Raw genomic sequence first — 27,984 nt, forward strand, 5'->3', positions numbered from 1 at the left:
CAACACTTCTAGACCACCTTCAGCTCTTTTGTTAGAAAGGACTGACTTTTTTAGTTTGTGAGACTTATTTTTCCAGATGAAGTCAAGAAAGGTCCTATTGATCTCTTTACAAGTAGCAGGATTTACACATAACAATAATAAGGGGTACACAAAATGAGACAGTCCCTCTACCTTGGACAGAAGTACTCTCCCAAGTATAGAAAGGTCTCTTTGTAGCCAATTATTGAATATATTTTTGGTTTTCTTAATTTTAGGAGAGAAATTCAAATGTTAATCTGACTAAGTGTTTTTTTGACAGATGCATTCCTAAATATTTAACAGTCCTTTACAGGAATATTTTCTATTTCTTTATCATCAGAGTCAAATAAACATAAGATTTCACATTTAGAAACATTCCGTTTTAATGCTGATGCAATAGAAAATGCAGTTATAGCATTAAGGGCATGGGCGACCTAGTCTTTGTCTCTTAATAAAGAAAAGAGTAGCTTCATCAGCCAGTTGGTAAATTTTGATTTCTTTGTTAAAAATGGTTAAGCCAAACAAATGTGCATTATTCACAATATCTAGAGATAGAAGTTCCACAACCAAAATGAATAAAAATGGCGAAATTGGGCATCCCTGTCGTACACTTCTGTTGATGCTGAATCTTTTGGAAGAATTAAGGTTAGTTATTTATCTCCGGTAATGAACATACTATTCTCTGTCTTAAATTTGATCGTTTATTTACATATTAGGGTACCTGAGGATTGATTAGAAACGTTGTTGAATTGTTTGTACGAAGTTTATTAGTAAACTTTGGGATTCATTTGTATGCATTTTGAACGAGGGAAACTGGTGGATTACTGAATCAAGCACGCCAACTAAACAGACTTTTTTGGGGTATAAAGAAGGACTTTATCGAACAAAAAGACCATTGTTATGTGGCTGGGACCCTTGGGATTGCAAAAAGAGGACGATCTTCAAAGGTAAGTGAATTACTTTATCGCTATTTCTGACTTTCGTGATGCCTCTGCATCTTTGGAAAATGTTAGTAATGCTTTTGTACATGGGGCGCTGTCCTCAGATAATCGCATGGTATGCTTTCGCCGTAAAGCCTTTTTGACAAAGCGGCTGGATTAACAAGAAGTTAAGCTTTTAAACAATGTAAGATACTTGTATTTTCATGAATGTTTAATATTACGATTTTGTATTTTGAATTTGGCGCTCTCCGATTTCATCGGATGTTGTCGAATTTGATCCCGGTAACGGAATTTCCGCTCTAAGAGGTTTTACATTTACATTACATTTAAGTCATTTAGCAGACGCTCTTATCCAGAGCGACTTACAAATTGGTTTTAAAGAGCAATTGTCCCTAAAAACCGACTACTCATTTAGAAAACAGCCTATATGGCATTGATATGAGTCAGAAACATTTTTTTCTGTCAAAATTCACTAAAGTGTAAATAATTTTGGTCATAAAGTCAGTCTCGTCCAAAACAGAGTTTTGTAAGACTTGTGGTCTTGACTGCATCACAACATAAATGAAGGTTGGATTTGTTTCAATCCCGCCCACATGCACACGGTTAGGGGCACACAAGTAATCACCAATTCAGAGTGCAGCTGCACGCAACCCAAACATACACTACCAGTGACAGTTTTAGAACACATACTCATTCAAGGATTTTTCTTTATTTTTACTATTTTCTACATTGTAGAATAATAGTGAAGACATCAAAACCATGAAAAAACACATGGTACCATGTAGTATCAAAAAAAGTTTTAAACAAATCAAAATATATTTTAAATTCTTCAAATAGCCACCCTTTGCCTTGATGACAGCTTTGCACACTCTTTGCATTCTCTCAACCAGCTTCACCTGGAATGCTTTTCCAACAGTCTTGAAGGAGTTTGCACTTGTTGGCTGTTTTTCCTTCACTCTGCGGTCCGACTCATCCCAAACCATCTCAATTTGGTTAAGGTCGGGTGATTGTGGAGGCCAGGTCATCTGATGCAGCACTCCATCACTCTCCTTCTTGGACAAATAACCCTTACACAGCCTGGAGATGTGTTGGGTCATTGTCCTGTTGAAAAACAAAGGATAGTCCCACTAAGCCCAAACCAGATGGGATGGTGTATCGCTGCAGAATGCTGTGGTAGCCATGCTGGTTAAGTGTGACTTGAATTCTAAATAAATCACACACAGTGTCACCAGCAAAGCACCCCCACATCATAACACCTCCTCCTCCATGCTTTACGGTGGGAAACACACATGCAGAGATCATCCGTTCACCCACACCATGTATCACAAAGACATGACGGTTGGAACCAAACATCTCAAAGGACAAATGTCAATTTCTTGTGTTTCTTGTCCCAAGCAAGTGTATTCTATTACTGGTGTCCTTTAGTAATGGTTTCTTAGCAGCAATTCGGCCATGAAGACCTGATTCATACAGCCTCCTCTGAACAGTTGATGTTGAGATGCGTCTGTTACTTGAACTCTGTGAAGTATTTATTTGGGCTGCAATTTCTTAGGTGCAGTAAACTCTAATGAACTTATCCTCTGCAGCAAAGGTAACTCTGAGTCTTCCATTCCTGTGGCAGTCCTCATGAGAGCCAGTTTAATGAGAGCCAGTTTCATCATAGCGCTTGATAGTTTTTGCGACTGCACTTGAAGAAACTTCCAAAGTTCTTGAAATGTTCCGTATTGACTGACCTTCATGTCTTAAAGTAATGATGGACTGTCATTTCTCTTTGTTTATTTGAGCTGTTCTTGCCATAATATGGACTTGGTATTTTACCAAATAGGGCTATCTTCTGTATTTCACCCCTACCATGTCACAACAGCTCAAACGCATTAAGAAGGAAAGAAATTCTACAAATGAACTTTTAACAAGGCACACCTGTTAATTGAAATGCATTCCAGGTGACTACCTCATGAAGCTGGTTGAGAGAATGCCAAGAGTGTGCAAAGCTATTTGAAGAATCTCAAATATAAAATATATTTAGATTTGTTCAACACTTTTTTGGTTACTATATGATTCCATATGTATTTTTTCAAAGTTTTGATGTCTTCACTATTATTCTACAATATAGAAAATAGTAAAAATAAAGAAAAACCCTTGAATGAGTAGGTGTTCTAAAACGTTTGACCTGTAGCGTAATACCTGCAGTAATTTTGGGTTGATATCCCTATAGGGTTAGTTAGGGACCATCGGTAAATTACACAATGTATATAGGACAATGTGTTAAAATTCCAATAGCTCCAAATGTCAATGACTTAAAAACCTTAAACCAACTATAAAAAACGTAAACCAACTATAAATGAATATGCAAATAATAAAAGCATTTAATGATAAAACTAAATGGTGTGCAACATGAAAACATTGTCTCAATTACATACATGTAATTTAATGTCGGTCCCTAACTAGCCTCAGTGGTGACAGGCTAGTTAGGGACCAATTTTGTCACGGTCTACAATAGCCAGCTGAAGCTAATTGGCTAAATACTTTGTCTAACTCTTCCCACCTGCGAACACACACAAGAGACACCCATATTAAACCACACCCCAAAACCAAGTCACGTTTTAATTCAGTCATGGTGGCTGGCATTTTTTAATGATCCAAATATTAAACGAGGCCAAATCAGGAAGTGCAGTCACCCTTTAAAGGACTTGACTGTAGCAGCATATTGAAGTTACCATATTTCTTCTGTGCCTTTGGACTTGGTGAATTGTCGTGTCCATGAACACTTGCAATATTCTTTCCATATTGTGGCAATCTGACAGGTTACATTTAATTTATGTTGAGATGGAAATTACATTCTTAACTTAACCACTTTTAAACACTCATCCAAAAGATCTCCTGTCTCTGCTGAAATCATACTTCAGAAGCTACCTCGTCTTCATTTTCCTTCATTCTTCCATGATTACCTTGTTTTCAGTCTAATTCCAGACTGACATCCCGTTGAGGTAGTTATAAATAGACCCAGTCGCAGGTAGCATGGAAGCCACTTCCTGTTCTGTCTCATTTCAAAGGCAATTAGTCATTCCTGCTTGCCGGAGACTGTCAATTCCCATGGCAGTTGAGTGGCCTGTATGAAAAATGTATCAACGGAGAGCGGAACCAGAGGGGCCACACTAATCTCCCTGAGGCCCTGGGAATGGGTCAGCTGGCCCATACTAGGTCACACTCACACCTGCACTGCTGGAGCTCTCAACAGAAAAATGGTAGGCTACTGTACCTAGAGCCCTCTTTTGAAATACTGTAGAAGGCTCTGACTGCACCAATAATGTGGCCCAGATTTGATTGATCCTAATGTTCCTGATTTTATAATAAGTCTAAGTTTAGTCTGACGAATGCATACAGGGTACACCTCTTTCACATTGTCCTTAAGAGCAATGTGATTTTTTTTGTAATAAGAGTTCTATGATCATGTAATAACAGTGTTCAAAAACACATGTCTGGTTTACTTTGGTTTCTGGTGACATGTACACAAGTTGACATTCAAAGAGAGTGCAGAGAGGACCAGTCAGTTGGGCAGCAGGCCTGGGGCACTCCTGATAGCACATGCTCAGTGAGTGTGGAGTGCACAAAAGTCCTGCAACCTTCCTTCCAGCCCAAGGGACCAAGACTCCACAGACACAAACAAAGAATTTGTTCCTGGATAAAGCTAATGGGACCCTTGGAAATAAGTGAAACACCATTTGCTTTGGGGTGCTTTGAGCAGAAACAACCTACTGTACTGAAAAATAGAAATGGCAGACTTACAGGCCAAATTTCTGATAGCGTTTTTGTCCTACCTTTTTCATCAGTGGGAGGGAGGCACCCGTAATCAACTTTATCTAGCTTGTTCTTCATTGCATTCCTGTCAAAAACCCACAATATCATGTGCCATAAGATATTCAGATGGTTTAATAGCCTCGTTTATCTCAGAGAAGTTGATTGTCATGGTTTTCCAATTAGTTTGTTTTAGAAGGGTTGCTGTTTTCTTGGTTTGTCTAGGCTGAGGTACAGAATGGTAAACTACTGACCCTCAATGGCAAAAACCTGCTTCAAAATAAAAAATAAACATGATCCACCTTTCTCTATTCATATTGCTCTGTCACAAAGTTATGCAAAAATAGTGAATTATACTATCAACAAACAAAAGTGAAATATACCTGACATGTAGGCCTAATTCTAGTCAATCACATCATATAACATGTCAAAACATTTTGATAGTGGGCTATTTGTAGGAGAGTGGGCTAGCTAACCTCTTCTCCTCGAAATTCACTATGATAAAAATCAGATTACTATGCTGTCACGATCACGCCTGACTGACCTCCCGGAATACTTTCTCAAAAAACGCTGATAACGACCGTATGGGTCCCGCAGCGTGTTGTAGGCTATCAATATAGCTGATCTGTGGGGAGTTTACGCGCCTACCACGCTTCAACTGTGCAGCACATTTATGACGCTCTCTCAGTAACTAGGGTAATTGCTCAGTACTCTAAAAGCAATGGATCGGATGGCGTCACAGTTACACTAGTTCTCTAACATATATTTGCTCGAATTCGGGTCAGATTCATTCTTGATTTTGTGGTTATCTGGTCTGGACCATGAAGTGTGACCCAAATAAAAAGGGATGTTTTTGTTGTAATTTGCAATCTAACTGTAGCCTAGAAGACCATATATGTATCTACAACTATGTCTGCTGTGATTTTTTTTAATTTTACCTTTATTTAACCAGGTAGGCAAGTTGAGAACAAGTTCTCATTTACAATTGCGACCTGGCCAAGATAAAGCAAAGCCGTTCGACACATATAACAACACAGAGTTACACATGAAGTAAAACAAACATACAGTCAATAATACAGTAGAAAAATAAGTCTATATACAATGTGAGCAAATGAGGTGAGATAAGGGAGGTAAAGGCATTAAATAGGCCATGGTGGCAAAGTAAATACAATATAGCAATTAAAACACTGAAATGGTAGATTTGACAGAAGATGAGTGTGCAAAGGAGCTAAATTAATACATACAGTAGGGGAAGAGGTAGTTGTTTGGGCTATTTATAGACGGGCTATGTAACTTTATGATCTTCACACATTCATGTTTGTTGTTATTAGGAAATGTGCTAATTGTCACTGAGTTTACTCATCATCAGCCAACAGTCGAATAAGCTACTTGAACAATTCCACTGAATGAATCAATACCCTTAAGTTGCAACTCAAGATATTTCCAGATTAAATTCAGTGAAAACCATGTAATGCTTATCATGTTGTCACTGCAATAAATGAAACATCCCAAATAATTCTGGATAATAGTAGGCTATTTGAGAGACTTGCTAAATTCAACCTACATGTGATTTGTGACTGAAAACTGTCATCCAGGAAGGAGAGAAGTGTAAGAAAAGAAAGAAAGAGAAACCTTTGGAAAATAAGACTTTCTTTCACTGAAAGTGACTTCTGTTACTTTTCGCACTACATAACTTAACCATAAAGCTCAAATAGATAGATCAATAAATTGTAAAATGACTAATTGAAGAGCTTACTTATGAAACCTTACCAAAAAAACAAACAAAAAACACTGCAAGATTGCTGATTTGGAAAATTAACCGATCTATAGACATTGGTACACTGACCAAAAACAGTTTTTTTTGTCTCTCAATAACCAGGTTTCTGTCCATAGTTTTTATGCGAGTAAATTCATATTGTATTAAAAAAAATAATGACAACTGTGACGGAAACAGGACATTTCGGTGTAATTTTATGTAAATGCCGACAGATAGTTTGTCATTTGTGTCGGTAAAATTAATTATGCAGGAAATATCGGTGGAAACGCCTTTATGCGCAAATATTGATATAACAAAAAGTACAGTGCATTCGGAAGCTATTCAGACCCCTTGACTTTTTCCGCATTTTATTACATTACAGCCATATTCTCAAATCGATTTTTTTTCCTCATAATGACAAAATGAAAACAGGTTTTTAGATTTTTTTTTGCGAATTCATACATTTTTTAAAACCAGAACTATCTTATTTACATGAGTATTTAGACCCTTTGCTATGAGACTTGAAATTGAGTTCAGGTACATCCTGTTTCCATTGATCATCCTTGAGATGTTGAGTCCACCTATGTTAAATTAAATTGATTGGACATGATTTGGAAAGGCACACACCTGTCTATATATTGTCCCACAGTTGACAATGCTTATCAGAGCAAAAACCAAGCCTTGAGGTTGAAGGAATTGTCCATAGAGCTCCGAGACAGGATTGTGTAGAGGCACAGATCTGGATAAGGGTACCAAAACAGTTCTGCAGCATTGAAGGTCTCCAAGAAGAGTGGTCTCCATCATTATTAAATGGAAGAAGTTTGGAACCACCAACCTAGAGCTGGCCGTCAGGCCAAACCGAGCGATTGTGGGAGAAGGGCCTTGGTCAGGGAGGTGACCAAGAATCCGATGGTCACGCTGTGGAGATGGGAGAACCTTCCAGAAGGACAACCATCTTTGCAGCACTCCACCAATCAGGCCATTATGGTAGAGTGGCCAGACGGAAGCCACTTCTCAGTAAAAGGCACATGACAGCCCACTTGGAGTTTGCCAAAAGGCACCTAAAGGACTCTCAGACCATGGGAAACAAGATTCTCTGGTCTGATGAAACCAAGGTTGAACTATTTGGCCTGAATGCCAAGCGTCACATCTGGAGGAAACCTGGCACCATCCCTACAGTGAAGCATGGTGGGGGCAGCATCATGCTGTGGGGATGCTGCAGGGACTGGGAGACTAGTCAGGATTGAGGGAAAGATGAATGGAGCAAAGTACAGAGAGATACTTGATGAAAATCTGTTCCAGAGCTGGTGTGCCAAGGTTGTAGCGTCATACCCAAGAAGACTCGAGGCTGTAATCACTTCCAAAGGTGCTTCAACAAAGTACTGAGTAAAGGGTATGTAAATGTGATATTTCCATTTTTTATTCAATACATTTGCAAAAAAAATATAAAACCCATTTTTGCTTTGTCATTATGGGATATTGGGTGTAGACTGAGGGAACAAAATCTGTCATCACACGTTTTTTTTTATCCACATCAAGTCCATTTGGTAGAAACATACTGTACCACTGGTGGGTACATTTTCTTTATGCGGATTCTAGAATATTCACATGACAATATCTTGCCAATTGGATGGAAACCTAGCTACTGTTCACAGTTCCAGAAGATTTTGAAATATCCCTTTCTTTATTCCTCAGTGTTTCCTTCAATGGGAAACATTAAATTAATGTTCCAGCAGGGGGATAGCTGGATCAAGCAAACTTCTATAGTCTGAGAATGGAAATAACCATGATGGACATTAGTGAAATCCGAGTTAGAACCAGAGTAAATACCGTACCACCAAAAGAATTACACCTGTATGCAAAGTATCAAACACTTGTTAATTTTTTTTAAAATACTGGACAATTGCAGGCATGGTAAGAAACAAATGTTTAAAAAATAAACATTTTGATGAATAGCAATCACTAGATACAACATTTAAACAAAAATTATTACAGAACTCCAATATTAGCAATGCAACACAAGAGTAACAGGCTAAACACACAGTACACCAAAGAAAAGGAGATTCTGACTTCACTGTTTAATAGGGCAAGAGTCAGTTACCACTAGCAGTGGGGTGCAGAGGTTTGACCCTTGCTAAGCGGGACAATCCCAGTCGCAAGCCTTGTCCCGGAGACTTTGTGGTGAAATTCGGGGTTGAGTTGGGGCTTATTCCACTCTGTGCTAGTGATAAAGAAGAGAGAATTGAATTAAGACCGATAAATATACATATTTGGAGAATCTCAATTGGTTTTCCTCGCCTCTGGCCTCTCCTCGCCTACTTTTGAATAAGTTCAAGGATCGAGGAGCAGAGGCGACGAAACATGGACACAAATGCGCTTGTATGAAATGAGACTCCTCTACTCATGCGCCATCAGGCAAATTACATTTACAGAGGTGGAATCCCCAAATAAATGTGTAAAGTGATCAAATCAAATTGTAGCTTGTTGTGCAATACATTTTACCTTTATTTAACCAGGTAGGCCAGTTGAGAACAAGTTCTCATTTACAACTGCAACCCAGCCAAGATAAAGCAAAGCAGTGCGACAAAAACAACACAGTTACACATAAACAAACATACAGTCAATAACACAGTAGAAAAATCAATGTACAGTGTGTGCAAATGTTGTAAGGTAAGGGGGGGTAAGGCAATAAATAGGCCATAGTGGCGAAATAATGACAATTTAGCATTAACACTGGAGTTATGGATGTGCAGATGATGTGCAAGTAGAGATACTGGGGTGCAAAAGAGCAAAAATAAATAAATAACAATATGGGGATGAGGTAGTTGGGTGTGCTATTTACAGATGGGCTGTGTACAGGTACACTGACCGGTAAGCTGCTCTGACAGCTGATGCTTAAAGTTAGTGAGGGAGATATGTCTCCAGATTAAGTGATTTTTGCAATTCGTTCCAATCATTGGCAGCAGAGAACTGTAAGGAAAGGCGACCAAATGAGGTGTTGGCTTTGGGGATGACCAGTGAAATATACCTGCTGGAGCACGTGCCACAAGTGGGTGTTGCTAAGGTGACCAGTGAGCTGAGATAAGGCGGAGCTTTACCTAGCAAAGACTTATAGATGACCTGGAGGCAGTGGGTTTGGCGACAAAAATGTAGCAAGGTCCAGCCAACGAGAGCATACAGGTCACGGTGGTGGGTAGTATATGGGGCTTTGGTGACAAAACGGATGGCACTGTGATAGACTACATCCAATTTGCTGAGTAGAGTGTTGGAGGCTATTTTGTAAATGACATCGCCGAAGTGAAGGATTGGTAGGATATAGTCAGTTTTACGTGGGTATGTTTGGCAGCATGAGTGAAGGATGCTTTGTTGCGAAATAGGAAGATGACTCTAGAACTCATTTTGGATTGGAGATGCTTAATGTGAGTCTGGAAGGAGAGTTTACTGTCTAACCAGACACCTAGGTATCTGTGGTTGCCCACATATTCTAAGTCACAACTGTCCAGAGTAGTGATGCTGGACTAGCGGTCAGCAATCAGTTGAAGAGCATGCATTTAGTTTTACTAGTATTTAAGAGCAATTGAAGGCCATGGAAGGGGTGTTGTATGGCATTGAAGCTCATTTGGAGGTTTGCTAACAGTGTCCAAGGAAGGGCCAGATGTATAAATAATGTGGTTGTCTGCGTAGAGGTGTATCAAAGAATCACCAGCAGCAAGAGCGATATCATTGATATATACAGAGAAAATAGTAGGTCTGAGAATTTAACCCTGTGGCACCCCCAAAGAGACTGCCAGAGGTCCGGACAACCGGCCCTCCGATTTGACACACTGAACTCTATCGGAGAAGTAGTTGGTGAACCAGACAAGGCAGTCATTTGAGAAACCAAGGCTATTGAGTCTGCATAAGAATGCAGTGATTGACAAGAGCCAAGGATGGATATTGGTCTGTAACAGTTTGGGTCTAGAGGGTCTCCCCTTTTGAAGAGGGGGATGACCGCTGCAACTTTCCAATCTTTGGGGATCTCAGATGATCCGAAAGAGAGGATAAACAGGCTAGTAATAGGGGTTGCTACAATTTTGAAGGATAATTTTAGAAAGAGAGGGTCCAGATTGTCTACCCCTGCTGATTTGTAGGGATCCAGGTTTTGCAGCTCTTTCAGAACATCAGCTATCTGGATTTGGGTGAAGGAGAAGCGGGGGGTGCAGAGCTGTTGGCCGGGTTAGGGGTAGCCAGGTGGAAAGCATGGCCAGCCGTAGAAAAATGCTTACTGAAATTCTCAATTATAGTAGATTTATTGGTGGTGACAGTATTTCCTAGCCTCAGTGCAGTGGGCAGCTGGGAGGAGGTGCTCTTATTCTCCATGGACTTCACGGTGTCCGAAAACTTTTGGAATTAGTGCTACAGGAAGGAATTTCTGCTAGCTAGTCTTAGCTTTCCTAATTGACTGTGTATATTGGTTCCTGACATCCCTGAAAAGTTTCATATCGTGGGGGCTATTAGATGCTAATCAAGGCAGTCATGTCTGCAGTGAACCAAGGGCTATATCTGTTCTTAGTTCTACATTTTTTGAATGGGGCATGCTTATTTAAGATGGTGAGGAAAGCACTTCTAAAGAACAACCTGGCATCCTCTACTGACAGGATGAGGTCAATATCCTTCCAGGATAACTGGGCCAGGTCGATTAGAAAGGCCTGTGTGGCGGATTTTAAAACACTTCCACGCTAGCCACCAGGAAGATACTCTTGTGCATCCTTTGCTGAAGTCTGTAATCGAGGAGGGAAGCATACTCCTCAGTTTGCCTACTAACGAATTGACTCTCCCCTCGACCACTTATCGGTTTCCGGGTCGCGAAGGAGTTAAGTAAAGGGCAGACTTTTGTCCAGTAGAGAATCTCCAATTGTGTCACTGAGCCTCACCTGGTGGATTCCACTTTAGAAGCCTGCCACCTACTGGGCTGATAGGGGATGATCTAACAGGTAAAGTGGGAGTGTAAGCAAGCTTCCTCTGAGTTGACACAGGCTTTGATGTTGCTGGAGTCGGACTACAACTCTCTGTGGTGGGAGTAACAGAGGAAAGCACGGAGAAATGTAATATCAGCATAATATACTTTACATCCATTATAATTGTGTGAACATTTCTTATTGAGGGCATTAACGTGATGACAGATGGTGGTTACGTGGTATGCAGGTAGACTGGTAATCCTTATCCTCCCGCCCACTCTCAACCTGGCTGATCCTCTCCACTTTGAGTATGGATCTCTGTTGATCTTTAGCTTTGACAGCTGCCCATCTTTGGCTGGAGGGGTTGACATTGGATCCTCTCTCACTTGTGACCTCATGAAGTTCTAGGAGAGAGGGAAAATCATTAGAACAAAGAGACTATAGGCAGGGTTTATTGTTAGTGTTGTGATTTACAGCATGTTCAATTATGCCTGAGATGTAATACAGTAGGTTTGGCATGTTTCCCTAAATAATGAATGTTCATTAAGGCTTTATAAAAGGATCTTTGTCATCTAAAGACAATCTGAAACCCATACACACACACACAAAACAGTGACTACCAGCCAACCTGCACACTAATCAAAATAGTGTCGGACTTTGTTGGCAGTGTGTGAAGATGTTTTTCTGATAGCTATAAAACATATGTAACAATAAGTTTTCTATTAAAAAAAAAATGATAGGCCTACGTGTTCTTTGAATCCTGACCGAAAGATTTGCTTGATTGATGCAGACCCTTGTCTCTCTGTGGTTCTTTGACAAGGACCCGAGCTTTCTTGCTGGAAGGCCCTTTCATACAGGCGAAATCTTCATCTGATTGAACAAAAAAAAGACAAAACATTACAAAAAGCAGGCGGATTAACATTATGACAACATGTAAAAGTTGAGAATGTCCAAACAGTTGACATCATCATCACGTACCATCATCAAGCTCCATCAAGTCTGAGTAATTCAATTGGTTCTTGGCTCTTTTGACGAGAACAAATAGTCATCATTCATCACACTAAAACAAAACAGTTATCATGATCTTTGCAGCTACTGTCAGCCTGCTACCTGTAGATCAGTGGAGGCTACTGAGGGGAGAACGGCTCATAATAATGGCTGGAACGAAGCGAATGGAATAATTCTGCTCCAGTCATTACCCTTGAGCCCGTCCTCCTCAATTAAGGTGCCACCAACCTCTTGTGCTGTAGATTAGTTTAAAGAACGTTACACACCTTGTGGGTCGAGCCATAATATCGTATTCAGCCAGCTTGAGAAACCAAACGCTACTAGTAGCTAGTTACTTAATGACGTAAATTAAGTATCTTAACAGTGTCCAAACTAGAAACAAAATGAAATACTGAATAACCTAGATAAACGACCACATTGAAATAAAACAGTACAATTTTGAATGTTGTTTATTTCAAGCTATCCCGCGACAAATTGAATATTTCACATGTATATCTTGGGTTTCTATTTAGGGGATTCGTTCTTTGTGTAACTTTACATTGGCATAATGTTAAAATATGTATTATTAATTACTCAATACCATTATTCTACGAATAAAAATGTACAAATCCACATGCTTCCACTTTACTGTCCTACGTGTAGATTGATTTGATGTATTACTGTTTTGAAAATAAAATCTGACGAAAGTTGTATTTAAAAAGCACAGCTAGCTCAGCTGTGTCCATCAGCTGGTTGTCCAAACAAGGGAATGAACACGGTCGTCCTTTTACATCCACAAAATACGAATGTACAGGTAAAACTAGACTTCTACGATAATCTTTATTATTCTGAAGCAAATGTATCCCGATTGCAGTATGACTAGTGTCAATATTGTTGTTATTGGTTGCACTAAGTAAGCTAGGCAGCGACCACTGCAATATTAGCAACCATTGCTAACAATGCTAAATAACTAGCGATTTAGCTAGTACGGCTGGCTGCCTTCAACGAAACACCGTAAGTTAGTGGAACGTTCAATTAAACCGAAACGGTGCTGTTCTGAACGATCAGGGATGTATTCATTAGTCTGATTCCATTGGAAAACGTTTGGTCTATTGCCAAACGTTTGGCAACAAATTGTTTACTCCAAACAGAAAACGTTTTGCAACGAAAACTATAGTTTATATTGGACAAATGTAGGTGGGCCCCTCTCCGTTCCGTTTGCTTCCATTTGGTTCATATATTAAACTGTGAAAGGTTTCCGTTGCGAAACGTTTTGCCACGGAATCCGACTAATGAACACACGCCGGTTGAAGAAGGCTGTCAGCATAGCGACTTCCATTTAAACATGCCACCCATTGCTTCAAGCCACACCTACCAAATAGAGCAAACCATGAGGTTGGTGGCACCTTATATGGGTATGGGATGGGCTCGTGGTAATGGCTGGAGCGGAATGGTATCAACTACATCAAACATGACTGGTCCTGTATCCCCTGTATATAAGCCTCGCAATTTTTATTTGACTTCTGCTCTAATTATTCGTTACTTTAGTTATTTTGTATTTTTTGGGGGGGTATTTTTCTTAACTGCATCGTTGGTTAAGAGCTTGTGAGTAAGCATTTCACTGTAAGGTCTACCTACACCTGTTGTATTTGGCGCATGTGACAGATAACATTTGATTTAACATGGTTTCCATGTGTTCCATGCCATTCGCTCCTTCCAGACATTATTATGAGCCAGCCTCCTATGGCGCAAACGTACCTCAGTCTGTGCAAAAACGTTGAACATTTAGTTGGAAACGTGTTGTTCAGTAGAAACCGTTATGCAATGTAGCAAACGTTCAATAAAACTGACTGCATCCCAGCCCTCATTGAAGGGACCAATTATTTCCATTAGACAACACAGCCACAAAGTCAGAATTGTCTATATTGTAAAACTGTATGAAAACAAAAATGTGCTTTTTGGTCTTAATTTAAGGTTAGGACCAGGCATTCGTTTAGCAGTGTGGTTAAGGTTTGCATTAGGTGTAAAACCATATTTTTGGAAGAGAAATTGTAGAAATAGGCACATTTATTACTTTCTGGCTAGGTTAACTAGTGATGACCCCACATTTTAATGTCTTGTTTTTAATCTATTCATCTATCTGTCAGCAATAATCTGAACTTCACAAGCCTGGTAGCTAGCTATTAGTAGTAGTCTATTTCCAATTAAAGGCAAACTATGACTATAATTTCTGTAGAAGCTCAGAATGAGATGCACCCGTTCTGCCATTCTGTTAAAGGTCCCCAAAGTACACACATCCCTGGGTTGCTCGTCTTTTCAGTTCGCTGCAGCTCGCGACTGGAACGAGCTGCAACAAACACTGAAACTGGACAGTTTTATCTCAATCTCTTCATTCAAAGACTCAATCATGGACAGTCTTACTGCTGACAGTTGTGGCTGCTTTGTGTGATATTGTTGTCTCTACCTTCTTGCCCTTTGCTGTTGTCTGTGCCCAATAATGTTTGTACCCTGTGCTGCTGCCATGTTCTGTTGCTACCATGTTGTTTTAATACCATGCTGTTGTCTTATAGGTCTCTCTTTATGTTGTGGTGTTTTGTTGTGATGTGTGTTTTGGCCTATATTTTTATGAATGTATTTTAATTTTAATCCCAGCTCCCATCCCCGCAGGAGGCCATTTGCCTTTTGGTACCCCCCCCTGCTCCCGCTCTCCCCCGGTCTTCCTGCTCCCGCTCTCCCTGCTCCTGCTCTCCCCACTTCTGCTACGCTCCCGCTACCCCCCCACTCCTGCTCTCCCCACTTCTGCTACGCTCCCGCTACCCCCCCGCTCCCGCTACCCCCCACTCCCGGTCTCCCCCCACTCCCGGTCTTCCCCCCCCACTCCCGGTCTTCCCCCCACTCCCGGTCTTCCCCCCCACTCCCGGTCTTCCCCCCACTCCCGGTCTTCCCCCCACTCCCGGTCTTCCCCCCACTCCCGGTCTTCCCCCCACTCCCGGTCTTCCCCCCACTCCCGGTCTTCCCCCCCCACTCCCGGTCTTCCCCCCACTCCTGGTCTTCCCCCCACTCCTGGTCTTCCCCCCTCCCGGTCTTCCCCCCCCACTCCCGGTCTTTCCCCCACTCCCGGTCTTTCCCCCACTCCCGGTCTCCCCCCCCACTCCCGGTCTCCCCCCCCCGGTCTCCCGGTCTCCCCACTCCCCCCACTCCCGGTCTTCCCCTGGCACTCGAGGGCGCCAGGCTGCCCAGCATTACTCATTCCTGCCAGCATCATTACGCACACCTGCTTCCCTCGTCACTTGCATCACCAATCATTTGGACTCACCTGGACTCAATCACCTGTTATTTCCTTCCCTTTATCTGTCTGTCCTCCAGTTCTGTTCCCTGCTTCCACATTAACGTTCGTATGTTGTTTTGTTACCCATGTGCTGACGCTGTTCCTGTCTTGTTCCTTATTAAATGTTTGACTCCACGTACCTGCTTCTCGACTCCAGTGTCGGTCCTTACACCCACCATCTGATTGTTCTGAAATCATTTCTGTACTTAGTAACAGATACAATTAGTATTCCTGAAACATTATTTTGTTGAAATATAATTTGATCTCTGAGAAATTAAGCTAAATCATTGCACTGAAATTGGCAATTTGAATGTATAGGATTCAGATTGTATTCAATAAATGTAGTACCCAACATCTGATTTGGGCCAAAGGTTCTTCCTACTAATGAGTAACATGAGAAATCCCCCAAAATATGTCGAAAGCCACCCACGGACCCCCCGCACCCCATGGCAATCCCACCCCAACAACCAGTATACAGTATCAGTTCTCTGTTTGGCAAGTATTATGAAGCTGTGGCTTGGTGTATTGCTTCTCCATACCATGTAACATATTCCCTGTGAATCTGGTGTTTTTTTCCCTCCTTTTCAGATCCATTTTTAATTGAAGTCGCTTCCAGTATTTACCATAAAGTAGTGTGAAAATACCAGGTTTTGACCATTCGATGCCGCTGTTTATGCTATACCGCCACATTCGATTATCCAGTCTCTTGTGTTTATTTAATACAGTACCAGTCAAAAGTTTGTACACACCTACTCATTCAATGGTTTTTGTTTATTTTGACAATTTTTTACATTGTAGAATAATAGTGAAGACATCAAAACTATGAAATAACACATATGGAATTATGGGGGGTGCTTTGCTGGTGACACTGTCTGATTGATTTAGAATTCAAGGCACACCATGACTACCACAGCATTCTGCAGCGATACGCCATCCCAACTAGTTTGGGCTTAGTGGGACTATCATTTGTTTTTCAACAGGGCAATGACCCAACACACCTCCAGGCTGTGTAAGGGCTATTTGACCAAGAAGGAGAGTGATGGAGTGCTGCATCAGATGACCTGGCCTCAACCCAATTGAGATGGTTTGGGATGAGTTGGACCGCAGAGTGAAGGAAAAGCAGCCAACAAGTTCTCAGCATATGTGGGAACTCTTTCAAGACTGTTGAAAAGTCATTCCTCATGAAGCTGGTTGAGAGAATGCCAAGAGTGTGCAAAGCTGTCATCAAGGCAAAGGGTGGCTACTTTGAAGAATCTCAAATAGAAAATTCATAGTTTTGATGTCTTAACTATCATTCTACAATAAAGAAAAACCCAGGAATGTGTAGGTGTGTCCAAACTGTTGACTGGTACTGTATATCACAACATTTCCTTCGCAACTTTGGTTTTCTACCCAATAAATTTGTCTCATCATGAAAATAAATTGTGTGGTCATCCTAACAATTCAAGCCAGTCCTCCATGAAAGCAATTGCGTTTGTCATAATAGTAACCTAATGCTTCAACCCAACTCTGCTTGAATAGTCCAACAAGTGGCCACTCTCTGGGAGAGATATTTCAATGCAAGACTTTTCCTACAAACTTTGATGGAGAAATGGGCTAGGGACTAAAATGTTGTGACAACCCTAATAATATAATGAATTGCATGGCAGTCTTGTGTTTTTCAATACAATTATCAGGAAACAGCTCTCTCTATATGTAATGTGATTGGTGACATTTACTATTAAAACCAAACCAAAACCATTACAATTGCAAAACACTTTACAGTGTGTGGTTGGGACTTTTACTATTGAAGACCATTTGAGACCTTAACATTGAAACCATTAGAACTACTGTAGCCTAATGGTTTGCTTGTTCACCAGGAATGGTCAAACCGTAGCTAATCCAGACTTTTTTTTTTGAAGGGAATGAACCACACACAAAGGGTATGTTACATGGACACAGATTAAGCGTAAAAGAAGGTCAAACTAATCAAATCAAATCAAATGTATTTATATAGCCCTTCGTACATCAGCTGATATCTCAAAGTGCTGTACAGAAACCCAGCCTAAAACCCCAAACAGCAAGCAATGCAGGTGTAGAAGCACCTGATTTGCTTTCATGGAGGACTGACTTGAATTGTGAGGATAACCACTCACTTTATTTTCATCATGAGCCAAATCTATTGATTTTTCTACCCAAAGTTGCATAGAAAATGTTGTGATCTATTTGGTGTCTTCACTGCCATTGTCAACATGTCCCTGATTTAAGTCTGTAATACCAACATGTATCAAGCAGACCACCATAGTCTACTACCGCATGGCAAGCGGTACCGGAGTGCGAAGTCAAGGACAAAAAGTATTCTCAACAGTTTTTACCCCCAAGCCATAAGACTCCTGAACAGGTAATCAAATGGGTACCTGGACTATTTGCATTGTGCCTCCCCCCAGCCCCTCTCTTATGCTGTTGCTGCTCTCTGTTTATCATATATGCACAGTCACTTTAACTATACATTCATGTACATATGTACATATCTCTTCAACACCATTCTGTATACTTCTGGCCCTTCTTTGGACACTGTTTTAACCTCTCTAAGGTAGGTGGGACACTAGCGTCCCACCTGGTCAACATCCAGTGAGATTGCAGAGCGCCAAATTCAAATACAGAAATACTCATAAAAATTCAGAAAAGATACAACTATTTTACATAGGTTTAAAGATTAACTTCTTGTGAATCCAACCACTGTCAGATTTTAAAAATGCTTTATGGTGAAAGCATACGTTACAATTATTTGAGAACATAGCCCAGCAGACAAATCATTACAAACAGTAACCAGACAAGTAGAAGAGTTACACAAGTCAGAAATACAGATAAAATTAATCACTTACCTTTGATGATCTTCATATGTGTGCACTCAAGAAGACATTCATTTATTCAATAAATGTTCCTTTTGGTCGATAAAGTCCCTTTATCTGAAAATCTCAGTTTTGTTTGCGCGTTTTCAGTAATCGACAGGCTCAAACGCAGTCACAACAGGCAGACAAAAAAATCAAAATTGTATCCGTAAAGTTCATAGAAACATGTCAAACGATGTTTATATTCAATCATCAGGTTGTTTTTAGCCTAAATAATCAATAATATTTCAACCGAACAATAACGTTGTCAATATAAAAGGTAAACAAGAAAGGCACTCTCTCGGTCGTGCGCATGAAAAAGCTCTGACACGGCAGGGTCCACTCATTCCGACTGATCTTACTCCCTCATTTTTCAGAATACTAGCCTGAAACAATTTCTAAACACTGACATCTAGTGGAAGGCATAGGAACTGCAATTTGAGTCCTAAGTCAATGGATACTGTAATGGCATTGAATAGAAAAAAATAAAAGATCCTACTTCCTGAAGGGATTTCTCAGGTTTTCGCCTGTCAAATCAGTTCTGTTATACTATTTTAACAGTTTTGGAAACTTGAGTGTTTTCTATCAAATCTACTAATTATATGCATATCCTATCTTCTGAGCCTGAGTAGAAGGCAGTTTAATTTGGGCATGCTTTTCATCCAAAATTCCAAATGCTGCCCCCTACCCTAGAGAAGTTAAAAACCCTCCAGATGAGCTTCAATGCCTTACAACTCTCCTTCCGTGGCCTCCAACTGCTCTTAAATACAAGTAAAACTAAATGCATGCTCTTCAACCGATCGCTGCCTGCACCTGCTGCCCGTCCAGCATCACTACCTTGGACGGTTCTGACTTAGAATATGTGGACAACTACAAATGCCTAGGTGTCTGGTTAGACTGTAAACTCTCCTTCCAGAACATCTTCAAACCAAAGTCAAAACTAGAATTGGCCTCCTATTTCGCAACAAAGTATCCTTCACTCATGCTGCCAAACATACCCTCGTAAAACTGACCATCCTACCGATCCTCGACTTTGGTGATGTCATTTACAAAATAGACTCCAATACCCTACTCAATCAATTGGATGCAGTCTATCACAGTGCCATCCGTTTTGTCACCAAAGCCCCATATACTACCCACCACTGCGACCTGTACGCTTCATACTCGTCGCTAAAACCACTGGCTCCATGTCATCTACAAGACCCTGCTAGGTCAAGTCCCCCCTTATCTCAGCTCGCTGGTCACCATAGCATCACCCACCTGTAGCACGCGCTCCAGCAGGTATATTTCTCTGGTCACCCCCAAAACCAATTCTTCCTTTGGCCGCCTCTCCTTCCAGTTCTCTGCTGCCAATGACTGGAACGAACTACAAAAATCTCTGACACTGGAAACACTTATCTCCCTAACTAGCTTTAAGCACCCGCTGTCAGAGCAGCTCACAGATTACTGCACCTGTACACAGCCCATCTATAATTTAGCCCAAACAACTACCTTTTCCCCTACTGTATTTATTTATTTCATTTATTTATTTATTTTGCTTCTTTGCACCCCATTATTTCTCTCTAATTTGCACATTCTTCCACAGCAAATCTACCATTCCAGTGTTTTACTTGCTATATTGTATTTACTTCACCACCATGGCTTTACCTCCCTTATCTCACCTCATTTGCTCACATTGTATATAGACTTATTTTTATACTGTATTATTGACTGTTTGTTTTACTCTGTGTTGTTTTATGTGTCAAACTGCTTTGCTTTATCTTGGCCAGGTCGCAATTGTAAATGAGAACTTGTTCTCAACTTGCCTACCTGGTTAAATAAAAGGTGAAAATAAAAAACTGGCCCGACCAACCAGTTCTCCCGCACATTGGCTAACCAGGCTATCTGCATTGTGTCCCGCCACCCACCACCCCCTCTTTACGCTACTGCTACTCTCTGTTCATCATGTATGCATAGTCACTTTAACCATATCTACATGTACATACTACCTCAATCAGCCTGACTAACCGGTGTCTGTATGTAGCCTCTCTACTTTTATAGCCTCGCTACTGTTATAGCCTCGCTACTGTTTCTCACTGTCTTTTTACTGTTGCTTTTATTCCTTTACTTCCCTATTGTTCACCTAATAGCTTTTTTGCACTATTTGTTAGAGCCTGTAAGTAAGTATTTCACTGTTGTATTCGGCGCACGTGATTTGATTTAATAACCACGAGACCAGCAAAATAGATGTGTCCGTATAGCAGCAACACCGACATCTAGTGGTCAAACCCCAGTACTCTCACACTACTTTATGGTATATAATGCAAGCAACTTAAATTACACATTTCTCTGAACAGGGGAAAAAAACATTACCAGATTCTGAGGGAATACATTACATGGTATGGAGAAGAAATACTTCAAGCCGCAACTTCATACTACTTGTCAAACAGAGAACTTCTACTGTATACTGGTTTGGGGAAGGATTGGCATGGGGTGTGGGGTCTCCGTGGGTGGCTTTTGACATGTTATTTTTATTCCTCGTGTCTTACTCATTGGTAGGAAAAAGGTTGGTGGAAATCGGATGTTGGGTACTATATTTATTGAATATGATCCAAATACCCTAAATTAAAATGGCCAATTTGGGTGCAATCAATTAGCTTAATTTGTCAGAGATTAAATTAAATTACAGAACAATCTGAGATGGTTGGTGTCATGGCTTGCTGAAATGACATGGAACGATTCGATTGCATTATCATTACTGTACAAGTAGTCAGTATTCAGTATTCTAAGTCAGTATTCAGTATTCTATCTGCTTTCAGCTGAGAAAATGAAGAAAAGCAAGGGAAAGGTGAACACCACTGAGAAGGAGTTTGTGTTTGGGTTCAGGGCAGGGAGGAATGACTGTGTCCTCAAAGTACCTCTGCAATTCCCTGTCCAAGAAAATGTCAGTGACCTTCATGGACGACTTATGCTGCTGCACAATATACCTTGCTTTGTTGAGAATGGTAATGAGATTTCCAATAAACTAAATGTAATTAAATTCAAAACCAAGCACATTGATATATTCAACAACTTTGTCTCTTTTATTCATCCATACATGCCTTTTGGTACAAATACTTTGATGTATCTTGGTTTAGAACTGAGGAGCACACTGTCCATGTTTATTGAGAGCGAAACCATCCAGGATTATGACAGAGAAGCAGATTTGGCCCTACAGAGACTGACAACAGGAGAGGTGGACATCAACCCACTTACAAACACATGGGCCAAGACCTACTCAGAGGTAAAATCATTACTCAAAACCAAAGACCATGTTACAAGCATTTTTTCGTATAAACCTTCGCCCGAAAGCAGAATTTGGCCCGTGGGTGATTTTATTTGCCCGATTCTTGTCATTCTCCTTTGACCTCGCTCATCAACGAGCTGTTTTCGCCCACAGGACTGCCACTGACTGGATGTTTTTTATTTGTTGCACCATTCTCTGTAAACCCTAGACAATGTCGTGTGTGAAAAGCCCTGTTTCTGAGATACTGGATCTGGCGCGCCTGGCACCGACAATCATACCATGTTCAAAGTTGCTTAAGTCAGTTGTTTTGCCCATTCTAACGTTCAATCGAACAGTAACTGACTGTCTCAATGCCTGTCTGCCTGTTTTATATAGTAAGCCACGGCCACGTGTCTCCCTGTCTGTAGGAGCAATCCATTTTCGTGAACCGGATGTTGTACCTAATAAACTGTCAAATCAAATTTTATTTGTCACATACATATGGTTAGCAGATGTTAATGTGAGTGTAGCGAAATGCTTGTCCTTCTTGTTCCGACAATGCAGTAAAACCAACGAGTAATCTAACCTAACAAATTCATAACTACCTTATACACAAGTGTAAAGGAATGAATAGTATGTACATAAAAATATATGAATGAGTGTAGTAGGTGGTATCGAGTACAGTATATACATATGAGTAATGTAGGGTATGTAAACATATAAAAGTAGCATTGTTTAAAGTGGCTAGTGATACATATATTACATCAAGATGGCAAGATGCAGTGGATGGTATAGAGTACAGTATATGCATACAGTGGGGCAAAAAGTATTTAGTCAGCCACCAATTGTGCAAGTTCTCCCACTTAAAAAGACGAGAGCCCTGTAATTTTCATCATACGTACACTTCAACCACGACAGACAAAATTAGAAGAAAGAAAATCCAGAAAATCACATTGTAGGATTTTTAATGAATTTATTAGCAAATTATGGTGGAAAATAAGTATTTGGTCACCTACAAACAAGCAAAATTTCTGGCTCTCACAGACCTGTAACTTCTTCTTTAAGAGGCTCCTCTGTCCTCCACTCGTTACCTGTATTAATGGCACCTGTTTGAACTTGTTATCAGTATAAAAGACACCTGTCCACAACCTCAAACAGTCACACTCCAAACTCCACTATGGCCAAGACCAAAGAGCTGTCAAAGGACACCAGAAACAAAATTGTAGACCTGTACCAGGCTGGGAAGACTGAATCTGCAATAGGTAAGCAGCTTGGTTTGAAGAAATTAACTGTGGGAGCAATTATTAGGAAATGGAAGACATACAAGACCACTGATAATATCCCTCGATCTGGGGCTCCACGCAAGATCTCACCCCGTGGGGTCAAAATGATCACAAGAACGGTGAGCAAAAATCCCAGAACCACATGGGGGGGACCTAGTGAATGACCTGCAGAGACCTGGGACCAAAGTAACAAAGCCTACCATCAGTAACACACTACGCCGCCAGGGACTCAAATCCTGCAGTGCCAGACGTGTCCCCCTGCTTAAGCCAGTACATGTCCAGGCCCGTCTGAAGTTTGCTAGAGAGCATTTGGATGATCCAGAAGAAGATTGGGAGAATGTCATATGGTCAGATGAAACCAAAATATAACTTTTTGGTAAAAACTCAACTCCTCGTGTTTGGAGGACAAAGAATCCTGAGTTGCATCCAAAGAACACCATACCTACTGTGAAGAATGGGGGTGGAAACATCATGCTTTGGGGCTGTTTTTCTGCAATGGGACCAGGACGACTGATCCGTGTAAAGGAAAGAATGAATGGGGCCATGTATCGTGAGATTTTGAGTGAAAACCTCATTCCATCAGCAAGGGCATTGAAGATGAAACGTGGCTGGGTCTTTCAGCATGACAATGATCCCAAACACACCGCAATGAAGGAGTGGCTTCGTAAGAAGCATTTCAAGGTCCTGGAGTGGCCTAGCCAGTCTCCAGATCTCAACCCCATAGAAAATCTTTGGAGGGAATTGAAAGTCCGTGTTGCCCAGCAACAGCCCCAAAACATCACTGCTCTAGAGGAGATCTGCATGGAGGAATGGGCCAAAATACCAGCAACAGTGTGTGAAAACCTTGTGAAGACTTACAGAAAACATTTGACCTCTGTCATTGCCAACAAAGGGTATATAACAAAGTATTGAGATAAACTTTTGTTATTGACCAAATACTTATTTTCCACCATAATTTGCAAATAAATTCATTTAAAAAATCCTACAATGTGATTTTCTGGATTTTTTTTTCAAATTTTGTCTGTCATGGTTGAAGTGTACCTATGATGAAATTTACAGGCCTCATCTTTTTAAGTGGGAGAACTTGCACAATTGGTGGCTGACTAAATACTTTTTTGCCCCACTGTATATGTATGTATGCATTTCGCTACACCCGCAATAACATCTGCTAAGTATGTGTATGCAACCAATAACATTTGATTTATACAGTGCAACCTGTATTCTTATGCTATTGAAAAATCAAATTATCTCAAAGACGAGCTCGAGAAGTGTTAGCATACTGTGCACATTGAGGATATTATCTTCAGTGTCTGAGCTGTAGTCATAGATCATTATGTTGATACAGGAAGTCAGTAAGTCAGACAGTTGACTGCTCCTTAAGTTTGGAACAATGTATTAAACATTTTTTGCCAACAGTTGCCTGGAGTTGCCAAGTTGTAGTGTTTGACTTTGATAAGTTGCAGCTCATCGATTTTTATACACTGCAGGGAATGTTGCAATTCCAGACCTGCATCATCTGTCTGACAGTCTGAAGTGTATATTGTATATCATTAAAACAGCTGTGGTCTGATGAGAGATATTAATAGACATGGCTTTCAATTTAAATGGATCAAAAAGCAGACTCCTCGTGAAAAAAATCCCTTTGAAACAGAATATCTTCCTTATTTTGTTTTTTAAGAAGGTCAACGAGATCATCTGCTTCATGCACTTCAAAGCTCTGGACTTTAAATTCTGCTGCCACTTGCTCAAGCACTTATAAAAAGAAAGAAGGCTGCCCCTCCTATAAAGCTCTGTTGGCTCACTGCTGTGGTGCATAAAGGATTACCATTAACATTTTTCTGCACTAGCACAGAAGTACTCATAGACAATGTCCAGTGTATTTTAAGGAACTCCAAAGGTCTTTTAATGTCTATCATGTTTGTTGCATAAAGATTCCCAGACTTGTATTAATGGAGGAAGTTCACACTCTAAATACTTTTCTATACATTCTAAATATGACAGAAGTATGAGGTCGCTCTCTTAGCTTTGCCTCTATTGGGTTTGTTTAGGGAAACCATATAATGCTTTTCAGTCAAAATAGTTGCCTGTGTCTTTCATACTGTGCTGTGTCACTCACTTCTGCACTTCCTACAATGTCCTGTGATCTACTGAACAACGTCTTCCTGTGATTTTCCTTCGCTCTCAGAAGGTTACTCCCACACCAATGGCATTATTCTCTTTTGCTTGTTACTCTTTAGACTACACTGGAACATGCTCGTCCTGAGGAGCCCAGCTGGGATGAGGACTTTGCAGATGTTTACCACGAGCTCATCCATTCCCCGGCCTCTGACACTCTGCTCAACCTGGAACACAACTACTTTGTCAGTGTCTCAGAGCTCATCAGTGAGAGAGACATGGAGCTGAAGAAGTTACAAGAGAGGTTGGTATGACCATAGAGATGAGTCCTCAAGTGCAAAGTAGCCAATTAAATCATCGTAATTGAAGTTACTGTCATATAACAAATGCCTAAAGTGTTTTGCATTGTTCCCTTTTCAACTCCCAGGCAGGCAACAGAGATGGACAAAGTCATGCAAGAACTAGGAAAGACCATGACTGACCAGGATGTAAATGCAGTTGCATCTCAACACTTCGATGCCCAGCAGGTAAGACACAGAGCCAATCTGGTTGGCCATTTAAGCTACAAGCATTGTAATGCTCTATGTACAAAGATACATAGTCATAGAGATGTACGATTGGTGATTCTTCTGTCTGGTCAGGTGCTGGAGAACAAGTGGGCCAATGAACTGAAACAGGTGACTCATATTCAGAAGCAGGAGTATCAGGAGTGGGTGATCAAACTGCACCAGGACATGCAGAACCCCAATAACAGCACTAGTGTGTGTGTGTGTGTGTGTGTGTGTGTGTGTGTGTGTGTGTGTGTGTGTGTGTGTGTGTGTGTGCGCTTTTGAATGCATGTGTGCAGAAATGTACTCAATTGTTTTCTAGGGGGATGTTCCTTGAAATCTCACTAATCCTTCACCTTCTTACAGTGAAGCAAAATTGGTTAAATCAGATAATGAATAGACGAGTCATGTGCTTAAATGGGAAAGAAAGCTTGCAGACACAGTTGAATGAAATTTGCACACAGCAGCACTTTCAAGAGGCATTGAAATGGCATACAAGCTCAAATAAATGTTTTTTCTTTTGCTATATATGTCTTAATTATTTTTTATGTACAGTGTAGTTTGTCAGTCCCAATGTAATTCATCTGGGGTTGGTTTGTGTCCGTTCATCTTCCAGCCTGGTTCCAGATCTGTTTGTGCTGTCTTGCCAACTTCTATGCTCATTGGCGTGGGCAAGACAGCACAAGGCATCTTGTGAACCGTATCCTTTACAGTGTGATGTTGTGTTTGTCAGTGAGGAGATCAAGGTGCAGCCGAGCCAGCTGACAGAGGAGTCTGAGCCTGGGGTCAGGCTGTATGAGGAGCAGCGACAGCTGGAGGAGAGCTTCACCATCCACTTAGGTACTATACTGTCTGTGTCCCCATGGAAACACTGCTGCCTGGTCCAACATGCCCATGATAAAAATAAACCTTGATGACAGCTAATTAATTTACACTGAACTTCCTGACATCGTAAAATGTAAAGACATCCTGTACATTATATATTTTTGTGTTTGTTTCCGTATGTATTTTGATGGTGTTGTTGCTGTGGTGTTGTCCAGGTGCACAGCTGAAGACAATGCACAACCTGCGACTAGTGCGGGCGGACATACTGGACTTCTGTAAGCACCGTCGCCATGGCAGCAGAGGGACCAAGCTGAGGCGGCTGCAGACTGCTCTGTCGCTCTACTCCTCGTCCCTGTGTGGCCTGGTATTGCTGGTGGACAACAGGGTCAACTCATACAGTGGCATCAAGAGAGGTGAGAGGTCAAGGGCCAAATGTCAGGGGCCAACATAAAGCAGTGGGACCACACTGTTAGACCCTGTTAGTTAAGTGAGAGGATGAAACACATTTAGAATCTTATTGCCATGACCACATTTGAAGGTGTTTTTCTTTGGCTTTATGGCACCAGTGAGTTAGATGTTTTAGCATGATTTAGCATTTTAGCATGACAATAGCTCATAAAGGTTTTGTCACAGTAAAAACATTCTCCAACCCCAAAACCTCCGTAACCATTGTGAGATTATAATTAATCAATGTAATGAATCCTCGTCATCATGTGTTTATATGTTTTCCCCAGACTTTGCCAGTATCTAAAGAGTGTACAGACTTCCACTTCCCTCGGCTGGAGGAGCAGCTGGAGGTTGTCCAGCAAGTGATGCTTTATGCCCGGTCTCAGACCAGCAAGCACAAAGACCAGCCTGGTGAGTCAATCACACACACCAGCAGCCCACCACTGGCGAAAAGTCAATCATACTTCTGAGAGTGTTTTTTAATCATTATACTGTGTATATCCAATAGCTGCAATGAGAAACTGCCAATTTTCCAGCCATTCTCTATATAACTTGCAAAAATGGCCTTGTGGTATCACAGTGAAAACGTCTGAACAAAGATGCGTTAATTCACTTGTATTTCTTCCCCAGACTCTGACTTCAATTACATGATGATTGAGATGAGTGTTCTCTGTAAGAGGACTGGATAGACCATGATAATGTAACTATGAAATACAGGTAACTGCCAAAATAAAGGTAACACCAACATCGTGTCTTAATAGTAGTAGGGCGTTGAGCCACCAGAACAGCTTCAATGCGCCTTAACATAGAATCTACAAGTGTCTGTAACTCTATTAGACGGATGCGACACCCTTCTTCCACAAGAAATTCCATAATTTGGTGTTTCCTTA

General features: G+C 40.9%; 2 protein-coding genes across 10 annotated transcripts in view; one reads left to right on the forward strand and one right to left on the reverse strand.

The window, feature by feature from the left end:
* Positions 1–7,908: 7,908 nt before the first annotated feature.
* LOC118395850 (RAD51-associated protein 1-like) overlaps positions 7,909–27,984 on the reverse strand; it is a 34,306-nt gene continuing 14,230 nt past the window's right edge. For 2 of the 9 annotated variants that reach the window (XR_004828074.2, XR_004828076.2), the window contains exons 2-5: positions 12,194–12,317; positions 11,684–11,851; positions 11,424–11,558; positions 7,909–8,731 (exon numbers count right to left, since the gene is read on the reverse strand). Coding sequence is in view for 5 of the 9 variants with exons in the window: in XM_035789834.2 (XP_035645727.1) it covers positions 8,604–8,731; positions 11,424–11,558; positions 11,684–11,851; positions 12,213–12,317; positions 12,426–12,472; positions 12,722–12,738 (600 nt within the window). In the remaining 4 variants the exon portion in view is untranslated. Of the gene's footprint in view, positions 8,732–11,423; positions 11,559–11,683; positions 11,852–12,193; positions 12,318–12,425; positions 12,473–12,721; positions 12,924–27,984 lie in introns of those variants that run through there. The other 7 variants (XM_035789832.2, XM_035789833.2, XR_004828073.2 and 4 more) reach the window with 6 other exon arrangements.
* LOC118395855 (protein C12orf4 homolog) lies at positions 13,152–26,881 on the forward strand. Its single transcript, XM_052466072.1, has 7 exons — positions 13,152–13,248; positions 21,431–21,616; positions 21,749–21,894; positions 25,397–25,578; positions 25,702–25,801; positions 26,556–26,662; positions 26,863–26,881. The coding sequence occupies exons 2-6, from the start codon at positions 21,439–21,441 to the stop codon at positions 26,556–26,558; spliced, it is 609 nt and encodes a 202-aa protein (XP_052322032.1). The 5' UTR covers positions 13,152–13,248; positions 21,431–21,438; the 3' UTR covers positions 26,559–26,662; positions 26,863–26,881.

The sequence above is a fragment of the Oncorhynchus keta genome, chromosome 17, assembly GCF_023373465.1.
Source record: "Oncorhynchus keta strain PuntledgeMale-10-30-2019 chromosome 17, Oket_V2, whole genome shotgun sequence".
Lineage (NCBI taxonomy): Eukaryota > Metazoa > Chordata > Actinopteri > Salmoniformes > Salmonidae > Oncorhynchus > Oncorhynchus keta.

Coding starts and splice junctions, on each gene's coding strand:
- LOC118395855 (XM_052466072.1), top strand. CDS start 21,439: ATGAAGAAAAGCAAGGGAAAGGTGAACACCACTGAGAAGGAGTTTGTG. Junction 21,617..21,748: donor ACCTTGCTTTGTTGAGAATG/GTAATGAGATTT, acceptor ATCTTGGTTTAG/AACTGAGGAGCACACTGTCC. Junction 21,895..25,396: donor GGGCCAAGACCTACTCAGAG/GTAAAATCATTA, acceptor GTTACTCTTTAG/ACTACACTGGAACATGCTCG.